An 18,801-nucleotide genomic window follows, 5' to 3' on the forward strand; every position below is an offset into this window, starting at 1 on the left:
GAGATCGGATATAGGCACGAGGATACATAAATTAATAACTCTGTGCGCAATTACGCGCGTTTTCCAATGACATTATTTGAGTATTTTTTCGCTTCTAATGGCACTTGTGACAACATTTTCAAAGCCAATGTACCGAATGACGGCCAGTTAAATTCCAAAACTCAATGAAGTTGATAATTAATTTTGACGTTTGATAAATAAATGCTCGAGGTAAAAGTGTATCACCTTGACTAATGAGGAAACCATCGTATAGAATATAATATATGTTACCCCACGCAAATGAAAATTGATTCTTGGAAAATGTACGAAAAGTGTAAATTGTAAGCGTATAATTAAAACCTAGCCGAGGCTCCGTATCATGGAGTGACGAGGAAGAAGAGCAAGGGAGGTTATTTGGCTCTGTTCCCACTCGTGAAAGTGCTCCCTTTGGCGTATGTTTTTATGCACTTTTCGGCTCATTTCGCGAAACTGGCAAACTGTGCGCGGGACGCTACACTCGGGCCAAACACGTATATATATACCTACCAAAGTTGCGGCCGACTTTTCACATTTCCCCCGCATCGGGCCATTGCTTTTAATTCAAAAGCGTAAAATCGACCGCCACTTGGAAACAGCTTGTAACGCCTTTTTCAAACGATTGGGCGTTAATATACATGTTTCATTATACGCGCCTTTTTTCGAATTTGGTATTCAAAGGCCATAATCGTGTGCAGGCTACGGACTGATTGAAATAAACGAGCACGAGCCAACGGAAGGAGGTGAATTATGACGGGCCGTCGAGAGGTAATTTTTCCCCCATCTAATGGAGACGAATTAATTAAAACGATTGTATGCGCTCCGACCTTCAAATAATCAAACTGTTGGTTTTGAAAAGAAAAGGGAAGGAAAAAAAGTAATGGGTGTAATACAACCGAGGGGATCGAAGATGCAATTAAGTTCATCGAGTGAGGAGATGAATTAACGAAAGCGAGCGCACCGAGGGAGATATATATGTATATAATATACACGCGTTGCGTGTGGCGAGCGATTAAAAGCCGATTCGGGACTCGGGGATCCTCGCTTGTATAACCGCCATGCACTTACGGTACAACGTGTAAACATCCGCGTGCACTAATGACGCGACCCGCATTTCTCATCCCGTCGGAGGGGCCTCTCGTTTGTACAGATTTTACCTTCATTCAACTTACCTCCCTCGTCAAGTACGAAAAGTGTGGTTGACCATACCTATTGTTTTTTCCTTGCAGGAACTTTGTCTCCGGAGTGCTGCAGTTCCAGCTGTACCGAGCGTTGTGCCGGGCAGCGGGACAGCGTTCGTTCGACGATCCTCGCAAGCCGCTGCACAGGTGTGACTTTTACAGGAGCCCCGAGGCGGGTGCCATATTGGGGTGAGTTTTGCATGTTTGCTTTTTTTTTTTTCCCCAACAATTTTCTCACGTCGGGGAGCCTTTCGAGAGTGTTGGTATTGCACGAACACGGTAATACGTATGATTATCTCGTCGAAGCTGCGAGCCACGGCAATCATTCAACGAGACCAACGGTCTTTGTTGTGTGTGTACAACGCGTGTTTCGCGTTTCTCTCGATAATAATCGTCCAACAAGCGTGTGCTGTATTTAACGAGGGTTTAAGACTTTTCGCACTTTTATTTCAAGTGGACTCTTATTTCTCCTGCTACGTGAGGTCAACTAGCGACCGCTGAAGACAAAGATTTGTAACTTAGAACTATAACGACTTTGAAGCTTTTAAAAATTTCATGTAACGGTGCGTGTGGTGTTTTTCATTAGGTCTCCACTTGAAATGGATACTTCTTGCCGTGACGATTATTGTCTCGTTACTTTTGACTTGGTCGAATGAACATCATTATAAGATTACAGTTCGAGCATGGATTGCTGGAGAAAATATTTAAAAAATAAAACAGTAAGATATTTCCTGACGAAAATATAGATACCGGCCGCACGTGACGGCATAAATAATTTTCCATCACAGCCAAAAGACGATTACGTACTCTACCTACATGAGCATTAGAGTTTAGCCGAAACGTACAAGCACCGCAGCAGAGCGGCTCATCGCGTATATACGCGTCTCCTGCCCAGGGCGATAGAGCCCTAAAGCCTCCACGTGCTTCCGGTCAGCTACAAACACGAACTGACCGACATAGACAGGACGCGCTTAGTGCACAGGGATCCCCCTACACATATATATATATACGTGGCTCTCGGATGCGTTGGCCAATCCACATGTTGTCCCATGCGTTGCACAACCCGAGCTCCTCGTCCCGGAGACTTTTTGTTTTTTTTCACGCGCCGTGTTGTGCGCAAGGATATATTATGTATCCTTCCGAGCAGGCGTCGGAGAGGGCAGTAATCGGAGCCAATGGGACATACTTACTCCTGATGGGCGCAGCCTTAAAACCATATTAAGTGTACGTGGGTTTCGCAACGATCGTCCTCTGGATTTGCCGATCGTATAAACGTCCGCGCGCAAAAACCCCATAGTTACGAGGGTTGTATAGTCGACTCTTGGCCGGTAAAAAAAAGAAAAAAAAGTCGGGCAAAAAAAATATAAAACTCGGCTGCTTATCCACATAATATTATTATACGCGGTGGACGTAACGTATGGTTGCGAAATTTTTGTTTTATCTCCTTAATGAGTTTAGTGTTGTTTTTTCGGGAGTCTCTTTCTCTTGGCTCTCCTGGCGAAGGACGATACGACGCACGCACCGGTGGGGCTCCGTTTGATAACACGCGCGAGAGCAAAAACGGCATTTCTCAATCGCACGCGGTTAGCTGCTTCGGAATATCATCAACGCCGGTTAAGAGCGCGGGTTGCACAAGCCCCGTTTGCACGCATCGAGGGAAATAAAGTGGAATAAGGGGGATCGCATTACCGATCACTCGGCGACACGTTGCAAAGTAGGTATACGTACACGGACAGGCAGACACACAGGCACTCGGTTAAACGTGAACAATTGCAACCATGTATACCTACAATATAATTATTATATACGTAGGGTCCATTGTGATATCTCTCGAGTTGACTGTCCGGAGCGGCTATCGGAAGTTCGAAATTGACGTATTAGCGCGCGGGGGGGTTGTACACCATATGCGACGACTCTCTTGCAGGCATATCCTTTATGCTCTCGACGCCTGTATCTCCTCCTCCCCTTGTAAATATATACGTGCATCGCCGTGATCTCTGTGTCCGGTCTCTCATTGTTGCTCCGCGTCGCATTCTCACAATTATTACGCGCCTCGGCGCTCAATCATATAAAAATTTATACACCCGAGCGAGCACTCGTGCGCATGTACATTATATGCTTGTATACCAGCGTTGCGGCATCCCGTGTGTATTTATTCATCAGTGATTTTGTTGGCTTATCTATGATTTTATTGCATCAGGAGTAGTAAGTAATTTCTTCGCACGACAAATTTTATTTATTTATTTTTTTGTTTTTTTCTTACTCTCTCGAGAAATCTGAAATTCCTTCCGTTGTCTTTGCGAGTCTATTATTACGATGTACGCGCGTCCGTGTCCGCGTGCGTGTCAACCAGCCACCCGTCTTACGTTACGACAAGACCATTGCACAAGTGTGTACATTCATTACATTGTACTTGGACACGCGTGCGCCGCGATTATGGTACGTAGGTATATATAGTTGTCCGCGTTTTTCATACTCCGTGCAAACGTGAAAAATCCAAGGCCCACCGCTTCAGGCAGAATAATATCGTTTTTTTGGGATGCCGATAATTCATTACAATATACCCTCTTATCAGCGAGCGTGTACATAAATATATATATACTTGCGTCCGCCACTAAACAAAAAAAAAAACGTCCAGCCGGCATTTGTGATAATTTATGCGTCTCCGCCAACAGATCCTTATCCGCGAATTAAGACCCGATAGGTATACAAGTGACGACTATACGTATGGAGTATTATATATACACACGTTCTCGATACGTGCACGACTAACGATTTTCTTCTATACGGTAACTACAGGCAATACCAGCGTTTATTGTTATAGCTTGTGTGAAGTATATCGATGGGAAAAGTATAATGGAGAGTAGTAGCATATCAGGTGTGAGGAGACATTGTGCAAGGCGGGCGGAACATATTATACGCGTTGGCAGCAGCAGTGCCGGGGACACCCGTCGGTATCGGGCGGCCCATCATCGAAAGCACCTTTGGAATACAAGCCAAGCGCGTCCCGCTGCACTTATAGGTATACTTATTGTATCTCGGCGCTCGATCTCGTGCACCGCGAGTTTCCCGTGACGTAAGTCGCGCGTACTGTGTCATATATATATATACCTTCATACACCCGCTCGATTGGGCACTTTTCCACGGCATTGTAACTTTGACAGCTGTCTTCTCGCTATTTCCGGAACTATACACGGAAACAGCCGAGATTTTTTAATTTATTCATCAAAAGCACGAGCATTCGAGTCGATCGAACTTGCAAAGGTTTCGAAACAATTTTTTATGAACCGAGAGAACAAGGAGGAAAAAAACAGGCGTCACAACGGATGATGTACCATTCGACCGAGGCGAGTGCATATCCGTGATTGAGGCTGGTGTTCAATATTTATGAACGACTATACGCGCCCGTAAATCGCACGCGAGTAAAGGTACTTACGCGAATACACACGATTACGGATTGAGAGCGTAACGTCTTAATCGGCGCGTTTATAACGAGTCAAGCGCGAAATGCTTCGAGTATACACCTATACTTGCCTCGCGTTTTTGGAATTAATGGATCGTACAGTTCGCGTGTCCTTCACACTATAAGTATAGGTATATTTAACGTCGATTTAGCTGACTAAAAAAATTTATTATTAATATGCATGTGGAAATGCAGTTCTCGTGAGTTGCGTACGCTATGGACAGGTTCGGTTAAAACCGCAACTCATCGATGTTCGATTATTCAACGATTTCTCCATTCAATGTATACACCCAAGGCAGAGGAGGAGCATCGAGTGTCGGAGGATCGTTTGCAAGTGCAGGATCGAGAGGGTATAACCAAACCACCGGCCAACAGGTCTCGGAGCGCAATCTCGCTCCGTTGAGGCATACATTTCGTTCGTGGGTCCGTCGGTTATGTACATATTGTAAAAGCTCTCGAAACAACAACAACAACAACAACAGCGTGCAACATAAATCTCCGCGTACACGCGAAGGGCACACCTGGTACATTACCCATACTCCAAAGGAGGAAAGGACCGGAGATAGCGTCTCTCTTGTATAAATGATACCGGAGCCCGTGTGCCCATATATATATATACATGCGAGGATAAACGGCCTTATGTCACGACGGAGTACAACGAAAAGCTGCTCTGGCCCGATTTTTATCATCCCGGCAATATGCTAATGCCACGTTTGGGTTGCCCGCGAAAAGCCAAAATCATCGAGTGTACACTTTATTGGTGTGGTCGCCAGAGCTCGGCACGCGGGAAACTCTATATCCGTCTATTTGCTCCCATTCGCTCCAACGAGTTTTGAACTATGGGTTCTTTTTTTTCTGGGTCCGGGGTGTTATGTCACGCACACCTCTCGAGGCTTAACACTATTATATTCCTCGTGTAAATATGCATCTCTGAGTCCGTTATTACGTATATATATATATATAGGGACGCGATAACGACTCGTGGGGCCGCAAAAACTTTTGTTTGGATTGATATTTTTGTTTTTTTCTCTCACTGGCGTCCTTCTTATACTTTCTTTTGCGGATATTATACACACACCTGCAGCACAATATGCGGCGTGTGTGCATTGTACGTATATACATATATTATACTCTTGTCGGTGGCGCCCGACGGCTTTTACTTTTCATTTTGTTCTCGAGTTTTTTAATATCCCGTTCGTCGGGCGATTTCGTTTCAATGTACAGCGTATCACTGTATACCGGCGCAAAATGACGCATTGCGCAACGCGCGAGCGCGAGAGATCGGTGACTAATTAAATTTTCTTACGTAAAAAAACGAGCGTGTACGTACGCGCGTGATGGGCACGTGTGTCGTTCTCAGCGGGTGGGGGTGATGTACTGCACACGTAAATGTAGGGGAAAAAAAAAAAAAACACGGCGCATCGGATGACTTGACTAATTTCCCCCCCTTTCGAGAGGAAGATCCGCCTGGAGGGTGTACCGGTCCGATCTTTTTTTTTTTCCTCCTCCTCTCTTCTTAAACGAGGCCGCGTGGGAAGTCTCTTCTTTTCGCGAGTTTCAATTTAAAAATCGAGCTACCGCTGCTCCCCGGTGAAATTATACTCAACTCTCTCGCGGAACATCCTTCCTCCGGTTTGGGTAATTTGTACTTGTCGGCGGGCCGATCGCGCCACGGATAAATTATTGCGTTAATCACGTGTATTATGGTCATAATGTATATGTATTTACAAGCATCAGAGTTGAGATCTTGTGCATACATGAATACAATATACGCGTATATGCATGATTATGAAAATGAAGGCGATGGTGCACAGGTGCATCGACGATGGGAAAGACGCGCCGTGCAATCGCGGATACGAAAAGCGCTGGGAAATCCAAGGCTATGGTTTCCCAATGCGGGCTTCATCTGCGACTCATTGTGTCGATCGGTGGGTGGTGTTACTATACCTTTTTGCATGCGATGATGATGGATTTATGGATGGACAAGCTCTTTGAGTGTTGCGCTGCTCGATATTGAATATCAGTCGTCCGAGCTATTTTCGTCCTCGACTGGTCGTATGTAAGGCGATGTCATGCAAGTTATTATTTCGAAATGGGAAAATCTAGAAAAATATGGCATACGTATAATATATGTATGTAGCTGGTTGAGGGAATCATTGTGTAACGTGCAAAGTACGGTTTAATTATTCATATACTCGCTAAGGTTGATAGCTTTTTGGACACGAGTGCGTTGTACGGAAATTAATTATTATCAAAGTTTGAAAATATACATTGATGCTCGAAATGAATGAGTTAACGTTACGTAACATTGGGGCAACGATAATACCACGGATTGTATTTACAGTATAACATTAACAGAGGAATTCCACTTTCGTGTGGCACATTGTTAGTATACAACGACGATTAACTTTTTTTTTTCTTTTTTTTTTCGCAAAACTTTTACATACTCTTGGGCAGTGCGTAAATAAAAATACAGTTGACAAAATTCCGTGAATGTGCCCAGGTATTTTCACTTTGCTTTTAAACACTCAATGAGTGATAAATCAAGTTTCGTGTTTATGCACTACTTTGTCCAGGCTCGTTTAAGTATTTTGCTGTGCACCTATTGCGCGAGATGCTAATTATAAAGTATAGTTACAATATTTGACGTTTTGAAAACAGCAATAGCCAATGTAGATATGGGGAAACTCTCTTTCCCGCGTCCCTTGGTTGAGACATTGAGAGTGAAATGTGCTTCGGTGCAATAATACAAGCTGCTAGTGATTTTTCAAGGCACCGTTACCACAGTGGTGTGGCATAAGGGTATACCTACAACCACCATTAGGAATATAATACGTAAATATAGATGCTTATAAAGAGAGCGCTTATACTTGCCCGATTGTATATATATATGCCTTTTGATGTAACCTTGCGAGGTATCGACACCGAGGGAGCGCTAGCCTTGGCCAGATTACGATACAAAAGTCGCTGCTGCGCGTGAAATTATGGGTGTTTTGCAAGGGAAAGAGCAAAAGGATACACGCACGCCTATGTGCGAACACAATATATATATCTACACGGACGATTCTTTTTTTTTTTTTTTTTTTTTTTTTTTTCGAACGCAAAGGAAAATTACCTACTTACTTGGCGCGCGTGGCGTTCATTATCAACCAAAGCAAGGACGATACGAACAGGTGCCGTGGCGATCCTTTTGCCCAAATGTTATTTATTTCATCCCAAAACAAGTAAGTATGCGGTTCACCTTTGCGCAATAACGCGTCCGGATTCATCTACCGTACTTTATACATATACGCATAGCCTATGCAACGCACGGCTTGCCATATAGTGCCGTTACCAGTTTTGCAACAACGCGACAATAATATGATCAGCCCCGGCTGTCAGACAAACCGAGAGTCGTTCGGAAAGGCGTGTAATTAATCGCTCCCGCGACTCGCTAGCGTATACCTATATACGCGTACGGCTGTCGCTGATCTTCAAGAGTGAAATCTGCGCTCGAGTATACATGGCAAAATATATATACATGTCCAAATGGCACGCATATATGCATTTACGTACGAATCTTGTTATGGTACCTGTACTTATAATACACGCGCTTTGATCAATCGAGCATTAGAGGGTGCGATTTCGCGTGCCATTTTAATTACAGTTGCTATATAGGATAACCGTAATTTCATCCTGGCTGCTTCGAGAGGACGATTTCCGTTTCCACGTCCTTGTTATATATTTACACCTGTATTTGCGTACAGTGTACCCATACTTTGGTTTGCGACGTAGACCCGCGCATTGGCGCTAATCGTAATGTTACTTCATTTCTTTTTACCCTCGAGAAAACTCTTTTTTTTTTTTTTTCTTCCATGTCAAGTTTATTCGACAGTAAGGACGTTTCACTAGCAATCGCGTGCATCGGAAGGGAACGAGTGCCTTATATCGTACAGCGTACGCACTCGCGATCGATTATGCTTTAGCTGGTCCAACCCAATGTTACTTAATCACTGATTGTTCATAGGATATCAAACAGACAATAATTACTCGTAGCGTGGACTGTTTTTTTTTTTTTTTTTTTCCCTCAGAAAGTCCGATATACAAATGGTCCTCCGTACAAATAATGGCACAGCAAATGGATTACCTGTATGCACGAACACACGCAGCTAAACGATGTCGGTATGTGAACGCGTGGTCGTAACACACGCGCGCTTACGCAAGAAATGAAAATGCCGAAACAACAATTTATTGTCCTCGCCGAGATTAGGAGAGCGGGGAAAATCGTCGAGTTGCTCCTGCATGGTGTATAACAGACGCACGCACGCGCATGGGCCGTGCCGTGAAACACATAGATATCGTTGGGACAGGTGAGGACAAAAGGGTGGCGGGGAAGGGGAGGATAAAAAATTACCTCGAGCAACGCCCAGCGCCTATACTTGTATCATATAGTAAAAGTGAAAACAGCCCTGCCCGACCCACCGGCGCAATTAGCGAGCGATGAAGTTGAGTACAGCCGAGCTTTCGGAGGATACATTACTTTATCCTCGAAAATCGTGTGTATAGGCCAACCCCCCAACCCTCTGTGTTGTAAGTACGCACGTATCCACGCACTAGTCCAGTATAAATAATCGCAGTGATAAAGCTGCAGATAATGTATACTATTACACCATATGTGTGCTATTACACACTTATAGCTGGATATATTTGTGGAGAGCGCGAGGACAGCCCGGGCGCGCGTGTAGACCGGAAATTACGAGCCTCTGATAAATCATGCGCATAAATATATATATTTATACGTATTAATGCGTGTGCGCGCGATCGGCTAGTGGGTAAGTATTACTTTTTACCGAGATTTACACCCTAATAGGAGGCTGATGTCGAGACATTTATGGATTTTTTGTGTTTTTTTTTTTGGGCGGAGATCGACGCGCGTCCGGTTCTCACGCGCTTGCCGAACGTTTTGCACCATTGCCGATTTATATACATATATACTACGTAGCTGGACCCCTTGTTACGAGAACAAACTTTGAAGTAAGTTACAGCTCGTGCAGCCGATTCGTAGGTATAATACCGGTCCCCTGCAGTAGGTACAAGTACACACATGCGTCCCATACCCAACGGCACTACTCGGCTGCTGTGACCTCTTTTCACCGCAATCATTGTTTCTCTCTCGGCGGCTCTGGTTCTTCTTGTTAACGAAACGTCCGACAATAACTCGCAGCGATAAGCCCGACGTGCATACAGCTGCCGCTGCTACTGTTTCGCCGTTGGGGTGATTTATGATTTTACTGAATCGCGCGCTTAAAAAAAAAAAAAAACAACGCCTAATCGAGCTTACACTGAGCACACTTTTACACATCCAATAGCTGTGTATGAGTATATATAAGTAGGTATACATAGGCCTAGGTGTACCAGATTGGAAGCTAATAGTGCTATAAAAATTAGCTCTAGACCCAGTCGTTCGATAAGAATACGGGTGTAAGTCCACGTAACCTCGAGCCCCATTCATATTTATATTTTATCGGATAGCTGAAATCTTACGTGTACGCGTGCACCTATACATTATTTGCCATCTATTAGCGGAAAGCAAACTCGTTATAATATCACGTTCTCGGGGAAATTCGGTAATCTTTTGGTACATCTACATCCTTCTTGGCCATGTATATATCTCGCCCACTCGAGATATATGTTTGCTCGGTATTGTATCCGTGTGTATACGTGTAAGTACACCTAACTATATAGAGTTTTTAAATGAGAAAAATGGCAAAATGCACCTGTTTGCGCTGAGCAATTTCTCTCCTATACTCCTTTATGATACGTATATTATATGGCGTGACAAACATACGAATGGATACGCGTGCTGGTGAATGTACATCAACATCACCGGTGCCGCCGTAACGAATGAGATAAAAGGTATATGTATACACAATGACGCACAGCAAAAAGATGCGCGAAATGGATGATGACGATGGGTCGAACAAAGTTGTATTGTTGCGCAACTTTACGTCTTTTTCTCACAGACCGGTTTTTCCTACACCTTTCCTTCGTCCCTCTCTGTCTCTGCTCCGGTGAGAAAGCTTTCCCCTATACTAGGAACATCTGTTTGCTTCTCACGTCTATGCACGCGGCGGATCAAAAGTAACATGATGCACGCAAGGTTCCTTCGACTTTGTTGGCCGAGATAAGCGTTTTTCATCCAGTTTGCTTCTCCGTCTTGATGAGGCCCTACCAGTACTTTTGTGGAAAATGTAAAACCAGCGGATTTTGTCACATTGTTTTTGTTTTTTCAGGAAGCTTATGGAAAGGGGAGCCTCGAGGCCTTGGCAAGACGTTCTGATCGAGGCGACGGGCGAGGCGCGATTGAACGCATCCGCCCTCCGGGAATACTTCCGGCCCCTCGAGGACTGGCTACGGGCGGAAAACTTCCGGACAAACGAACTCGTGGGCTGGACTTATGGTGAGCATACCTACATGTTTGTATCTTTGCGCGACGAGAAATATTCGACTCTCTTTTTTTTTTTCCCCTCTGATGGCCATTAAAGCTCTTAAGATATTCGACGTGCATGCACTTACGCGCGGTTGCGTGACGGAGGAGCGCGATTATCGCCCACGTTTCGAATGTAAAAAAGGGGGTCCGGTGTATACTTAAGTAGGGCTTTTCCACGCTGGCGCGGTCGCGCGTCGAGTGCGAAAAACGCGAGTGGTTCCTCCGTAATTGCCCGGCGCGCGATTCAATTGACGGCTCGACTCTGTCTTGCGGGTGCCCAACCGGCATGTCCGAGATTCGTGCACGGCGAGTCGCTTTCTTTTTTATTATTATATTTCGGGAGAAAAAAAAAACGGGTTGGCTCATGTTTTTCGGGTTGCCGGAGCGCGGAATTGTGAATTTCGACATTCAAATGGATGATGATTGTGATGGGCTATGTTTCGTCACAATTTTCTTTTTTTTTTTTTTTGATGAAAAAACCCGTGACTCGCTTCTATGATTGAATTTAAGCCTCGTTAAGGATGTATTGTTATTTAAAAGCTACGAGAAGGGCGATAACAAACCGTCAAAGAAACAATATCTTGCATCACGCTGTACCTTTTATTGCCCGCAGCACTGACCAGTAGATAACGAAATACGGGGAAGAGGTGAAAGGCCACAAAATGGATTGTTTTTTTTTTACTTGCCGCACACCGTTATATTTTCAAGAATTTACCCTCTTATTACGTACTCTTTCAAACTGGAACAATGCGGCGTACAATTTGCACTTTTTCAGCCAGTAACTCTGTACTTTCTGGTACAGTGTAAGACTTACGATACTTAATAATAGACGGGATTGGCGGGATTTCCACATATTTAAATCACAAGACAACTACACTTGATACACATGAAAAAAAAAAAAAAAAATTTAACAATCGATCGCGCGTTGTTCAAAGAAAATATCCGCTTGGCAATGTTGCGTGCCCTCAGAAATGTCAGTTTGGAGATTCCGTCGGAGATTTCCTGGCATTATACAGTCACCGTACACATATATATCTTGGGGATCGCCCCAGGCTATAACCCTGGACCAGAGACAGCCTCTAGCTACACCTATATGTATACGCAGGAGCACCCACGGGAGCTACTGCAGCGCCTTTCTAATTATCGGACAGGCTGATCCGCGAACGATCGGCATCGGGGGCTGCTGCAGAACGTAAAACGAAATCGTCGCTTATTTTGCCTATGCCTCGGTGTATACAAGGTATATTTATGTATACCTCCCAAGTGTTGCGCGCGATCACCGAATTCTCGGCGTGACATAATCTCGAGCTGTATATATAATATACATGCGGCACAATAGCGCGGCACAGCGCAGCGACAGAAAAACGAACGCGGATGGGAACTCGGCCGATTTTCTCAAGGGCCGCGAATCTTAATGATACAGTCGTTGTCTGCCGCGAGCTTCTTGCGCAATACGCCTGTTATACGTACATGTATCTCGTGCATCATAGCTTGTCCCTCTCGTTATCTAATTAAGTGCCAACGAGCGAGAGATCCCGTAATATGAGACCCCAGCTCTTTATTTCTTTTTTGCTCGGCCAACTGTACATATATATATATGCCACTGCTCCGAGACTAATCTATTTATTACGATGTGCACGAGCATCGCGGATGCTCCGCTACCGCGCAAATGTATATATATGTACTCCATTTGTTGGAGTCCTGCCAGGGACGCCTTCGCGCACGATCGATATAATAATGAGTTTGTATATATATACGTTGCAGTACTGTTTTCACCTATACTCTCTCTCTCTCCTTTTTTGCCTCTGCAACCGAGTTGCCATATAGTATCGCTCAAGTAGATCGCTCTCGTAAGCTGCTTCTTCTATTATGTAGTATATTTACGCTCTCGCTCCTCTGTATACACATTTATTAAAGCGATTTCAATGAATACAAATGACATCCATTTCAATCGAGGGCATGAAACGAGTGTTTAATTTTTTCGAGTGGAAGGTGGTATAGCGTTTTAACGGGGAATGGGCTCTTTGCGATCGGGACACAATATTGCACTATACGGCGAGGCACGTGTGCCTATTTACTTATGCGCGGAAAATTATTGGAAATTTCACGGAGAACGGGTGTACGAGAGTAACCTAATCGCGTGTTAAATGTATTATGAGAAATAACAGGGGTGTGCATGTATAATGTAGCGCGGCCATAATATATAGATATATAAATGTCACGAAAAGTGCATTGTAACGCGTGAGAAACGTTAGGTAGGTGTAGGTACGTTGCATCATGTTCACCGCGCAGCAAATAATGGCACTTCTCGTGGGACTAAAAGTAAGTATTAAGCGCACCCAAGTGCTTTGGCGATGTGGCGTGTGTCTAAGCTTGAATTTTGCGAATAACCGTGGGTTAATGAATTTTTGATGGTTACTGATTTGAATGATTTAAAAGTGTAGATGACTACCGCAAAAAACCAGAGATTCGCTGGCTAAAAAAGTACAAAGACTATGTGTCGTCATCGTGCAATACGATAATATGACTTGTATCTGCATGTGCAGAAAACGCGATCGCTTGGATAGAGGCATTAGAGGTTTTTTTTTTTTTTTTTTTTTCATCACTTGACACCTAAAAAAAAAAAAAAAAAATTCGAGGTTGACCGCCATATCTTTCGATCTCTTTCAGACGGCGACTACTGCAAGCTGAGCATCGAGACGGCGGGTCTCGAGGTCTACGGCAACGGCTACTACTTCAACAGCGCAGCACCGGTGTACCTGGGAGCGACGCTCGTCACGACGATCATCTTGGCCTCGACCCTGTCCTTCCTCTGAGCCATACTTGTATAAACAACCCCTGCAGGATATCACACTTTTAATACATAATATACGTGCCTAGTTACTCGTCGAGTACTGCGCCAATTTCCAAACTGATTAACGCAAGTTTGCCCCGCGCGAACCAAATATAGGATGTGCGAGTATGTGTGTGTGTGTGTAATTTTTGTGATGAGAATCAAAGCTGTTGTCAAGGATTGGGGGTAATAAGTTTGATTCGATCGTCAACCGATCTTTGCCGATTTTTGCCGATCTGGAAACAGTAGGGGCCTCCGAAATTCGTACCTTCGTCGCGATTCCACTTCCCAATGATCACGTAATACCGGGATAACCATGTCGTGGCGTGACAGATGTTTGGGATCGGAACGCGGAACCAAAGCGGAGGAGGCGACGTGAATTCGTCCTGGCTGTAATAATCACAGGATCGAGGGGTTCCCCCGTTTAGATTTTTAGATCGCGTGTTCTTTCGTGCAGTGGCCGAGGAAACAACGCTGCAATGCCCCGTTCTTTAAACCACAATGGCCCAAAGCATTGGCCGAATTTCCATATAATGGATCGATAATGTGCCGGCACGAGCGCGCGCGCGTGAGTTTTGAGCGACACGGTAATCGGAGCCCTCGATTTTTCGGAACGCGAGGCAAGGCAAGGAGGGGAGGGAAGAAAAAACTTTCTTCCGAAATCTTTGGCGTATATATATATATATATGCACACAAATGTATTATTCGGGCTTTCGGCGATCGAGCCATTGAAAAACCAAATCGTCCGATTCCAGGCTCGTCGTATGCATGTACAAGAAAAGGTGGGCAGCTCGGGCACAATGGGTCCGAAAACTCGTATACATACGTAAGCTTGAGCAAGCGGGTATCAAGTCGTCGGTGCTCTCTTGTGCAATGTGTCCGTGCAAAGGACGGAAGGCCGACAATGCCAGCCCAGAAAACAATGAGACGCCGGTCCGTGTCGCGTGTGTGCTCTCTGTGTTACGTCGATTGGTGTACGTGCACCAGAGCGACTTTCACCGATTTGCGAGCGCGAAAAGTCGAGCCGGCGTGTATCAATGTAACCGCGCAAGCATAATAGGTACATATACATCCGGAACTCTACTTTGCTACCCCTGGCTCTACTGCCAAGGACACTCTGTCGCGCTTGTACGTCCGCGAGGGGATTTATCGCTTTTTATTGCAACGACTCCTTTTGATCCCGGAGACAATGAGACAAGCCACCGCGTGCGACGGTCATAAATTTTTCTTGATCCCTCCACCCGCCAACCACTGCTATGTTTTGTCCCGATTTGTGACTTTTGGTTGAAAAAAAAACAACACGATTCCAATCGACGCGCCTCGAAACAATCGCCCCCGTCGCCCCGACAATGACTCATGGAAGCGCTGATGCGGGGAATAAGTGGCTTTTTAACATTTTCATCCAACAGAGTGTGTACAACAGATTTCGCGTACCAACGTGGATGTACACGTATATTTATGTATGACATGTAAGTGAACTTGCTTGTACCGCGACTTCGCGTCTTCGGGAATCCGTTCGTTTTGCCGAGACAGCTGTACACGTCTTGTGTATAGGTACGCGTAAAACACATAAATATCATGTATACCGGCTCGACTGTCTCGTATAAGTATATACTGTATTCTCGGCGTTGATTTTCAATATGTGCTGGCGTACACGATACCCCACGACGAGAGGTTTGTTGCACTTGTGTACATATAACGGATAATAGTAATAATAATAATATATACACTTTGTACACCCCTCTCGCTTGTACGCGAGTATGCGCTTTTGTACACTTATATACTTACTTGCTTGCGGAACTCGTGTACAGGAAATGTACCGATTAAGCCACATAATCATAATTATATACTTACCTACGTCCAAATGGTGTGTACTTGTGATTGTCTGCCGAGTTGAAACTTTCTTTTACACCCGTAGCTTTTATTTCAAAAATTATTTTTGTTCTTCTATACCGTTTAGCGTGTCAAGTATTACGTAACGTGTATTTATGTGCCCAAGCTTCGAGTGTACAATGCGTTAGTGTGTGTGTGTGAGAGAAAAACACTGGCATTTGTGTAATTCGTACAAAAGATGAAATGGTTGGATGAAAGAAAAAAAAAATATATATATATTAAAGCAAATAAAACTGCGTTTAGGAGTAAGAAGATAAAATAATAATATTGTAAATACAAAAGCGTTGTTTGTTCGTGCAATACGTTATTTTATGCTATTATATATAAAATTATTATTATTACATCATACTTTGACAAATAGCAATTGATATTTGTATACGTATAGTTGTATCGACCATCGTTCAAATGTTTGTTTGCAAATGTAATGAATAAATTATCGTAGACGATAAAATTGCCCTCTCATTTCCTTACGAGGTACTTTTAGCCAATTTCAAATATTACGAATCTTACGACGAAAGGAATCGTATAAGGCTCGTCTTATTGGAAAATCTGCCATCTGATCCGATTTCCCAAGTATGTATAGGTAGGTATGCACGTGTACAAGTATTACTTGAAAGGGGCTGCAAAGGGACATTTTTTACTTATCCGCTTAAACTCTGTACTGTACAACCACGTTTATAAATTTGCGCGGCGGAAGCAGTGTGTGCCACCGACACATGTGCACCGGAAAAAAAAAAAAAATCAGAGAGACGGTTGTACGTGTGCACACGCGTGACGGGTAGTATCCGGTGGCTTTGGAATCTCAAACAGTCGAAGCATCGGCATACCTATATATACCCTCTATCTGCAGATACGACTGGACCATCAGGAGCCACGTATATATATATACATATCAGAGAGAAGGGATTACCCGGGCCCAATCATTCTATTACGCTACTGCAAGTACTGTCTTTGCAGGGCACCACACGGTATATAACGCGCGCACAGAGTGCGACGACTCACACCGGCAACCTATTATCATGGACGTACGATTGCGGTGCAAATGTTCCCTCTCGCTACGCGGTACAAGTAATTACACTTATTACGCGTTGTGCAGTTTATGCGGTCTCTCGTGGAGTCGGGACCTAAATACTTGCGTACGGGGCGACAACACCTGAAGAGGTACAGTTTGCCACTCTGCACGCGCCGAATAAGGGCTCGGACGATTGTGACCCATCAACCGATTACGTTTCATTATGTACCCTTGTTATTTTATCATTGTCGTGCATAGTTTATTCTTCGGATGATCGTATACCGGTATGAAGTCTCAAAGGAAAACTCGTACATTCGCAACATTTCACTGTCACTCGTTTTTTTCACATTGAGGAAAAGTACCACTGACCCACCATGTTTATTTCAACTTTTGTTCTACATGTGAATAACAGTTGGATAAAAAGGCGATATGTCGCATGTCCACCGGGCTGCGGTCAATATACTCGGGATCAAAATGCACAAGTCTGATCTTTAATTACGTACCAAGGTCAGAGTCGCACACACTCCACATGCGGACAATGGGGGTGAAGAGACCCCCTTTAATCGACGCCTTCCCACCACTAAATTGACGACGCTGTCGCGCTCCCTCTGTTAACTTTAACGTCAATTTGTGAGCAGCATCTGCAGGAGATGTAGCATTTGCCAAGTTTAATCCTTTGAAGCAAAAGAAAAAAATCACCTATTTGTTTCAGAATATAGCGTATCGTGCAGGTACGAGTCTATATACTCAAAGTGTCAAAAGCCAATATCTTGGCTGCGCACTCGGCAGTCTCTCTCTCTCTCTGATCCTCTCGAGGGCCATTGAAGTTACTCGTCTATAGGTACATTATATACGAGGCTCTTCAGCCCAGACTCTTTTGTGCAGCCGTCGGCCGTCTTCTATGTATTACGATGGTGTACTATTGTACGCACCCACACATCCAGCCAAGCACGTCTTCGTGTCTCGGCGCAAAATTTCCTAAAGCTACGAGAGTGCTTTTAAAAGAGCCGCGGACATGGTTAATATTGAAATGTACCGTTGAAATGAAAAATCAGCGGAATGAAAATTGGGGAGGGAAAATTTATTGGTGGCTTGAGCGTGTGTTTTTTTTTTCCTCAAACGAGTTGGATCGGAGGAAAAGAGTGAAAAAATGAAAATTGTACCCTGTACAGGCATATGTGACATTCAAACATCGGGTGAGCATTGACATTCCCCTGTATATAGTCATGGGTGCGCGCACAACAATGTGTGCCTTTATACCGCCGTAAAAGTACGTATATAAATAACTTTGTGCCAACAATGCAGAAAACTTTTGTTCCTTCCATCGAAGGCACGCACACGCTTGTACGCTCACGTGGTAGGTATATGGGTATATGTATATACGTGTGGAGCATAAGAGCGCATAAAACAGATTGGTCACGTACACACATGCAGGGGTGAAAGTTTTTCCGCTGTGGCGCGATGATGCATGCCAAATGTCACCTATTATGGCACCTCTGGCTCGATGCGTTTTTTTTTCTGCCTTCGTGCACTTTGGCGCACTAAGTATATTTTCATTGTAAAAAAACAAAAAAGAGTCTTGATTATAAATTATTCGTGGAACGAACGAGCATAACATCCACACAAAAGCGATGACAGCATATATACGCATAGCGTTTGAAATTACAGCCCAAGCGCGTCGTATCGCGGTGGTCATCAACAACTCGGACGGGACATTCGATCGGGGGAGTATAGGTATTGCATACGTATGTTTATCGAGAGCCAGCCACGAAGATATACACAAAAAATGTATAATAATATTATCCTTTGCCCGGCACCGCCAAATCGCGGTCCCTCCCATATACAGTCGGGGCGACAACGACAGCTCGTAGTGGAGGACCCACGCAGGGGTTCATTGTGCCGGCACGATCGTTACACATAATATATAGGCTCCCT

The 18,801-nt window shown here is 44.3% G+C and overlaps 1 protein-coding gene across 2 annotated transcripts in view; it reads left to right on the plus strand.

Moving 5' to 3' along the window:
* The window catches only part of Ance-3 (angiotensin-converting enzyme Ance-3), a 40,378-nt gene extending 25,779 nt beyond the window's left edge, over positions 1-14,599 (plus strand). For both annotated transcript variants that reach the window (XM_014351136.2, XM_014351135.2), the window contains exons 11-13: positions 1,245-1,385; positions 10,932-11,098; positions 13,799-14,599. In XM_014351136.2, coding sequence (XP_014206622.2) covers positions 1,245-1,385; positions 10,932-11,098; positions 13,799-13,944 — 454 coding nt within the window. In that variant the 3' untranslated portion in view covers positions 13,945-14,599. The remainder of the gene's footprint in view (positions 1-1,244; positions 1,386-10,931; positions 11,099-13,798) is intronic.
* Positions 14,600-18,801: the final 4,202 nt, after the last annotated feature.

Source organism: Copidosoma floridanum, unplaced genomic scaffold (genome assembly GCF_036245765.1).
Source record: "Copidosoma floridanum isolate Cflo_tuat_1 unplaced genomic scaffold, Cflo_Japanese_pri ptg000009l, whole genome shotgun sequence".
NCBI classification, from domain to species: domain Eukaryota; kingdom Metazoa; phylum Arthropoda; class Insecta; order Hymenoptera; family Encyrtidae; genus Copidosoma; species Copidosoma floridanum.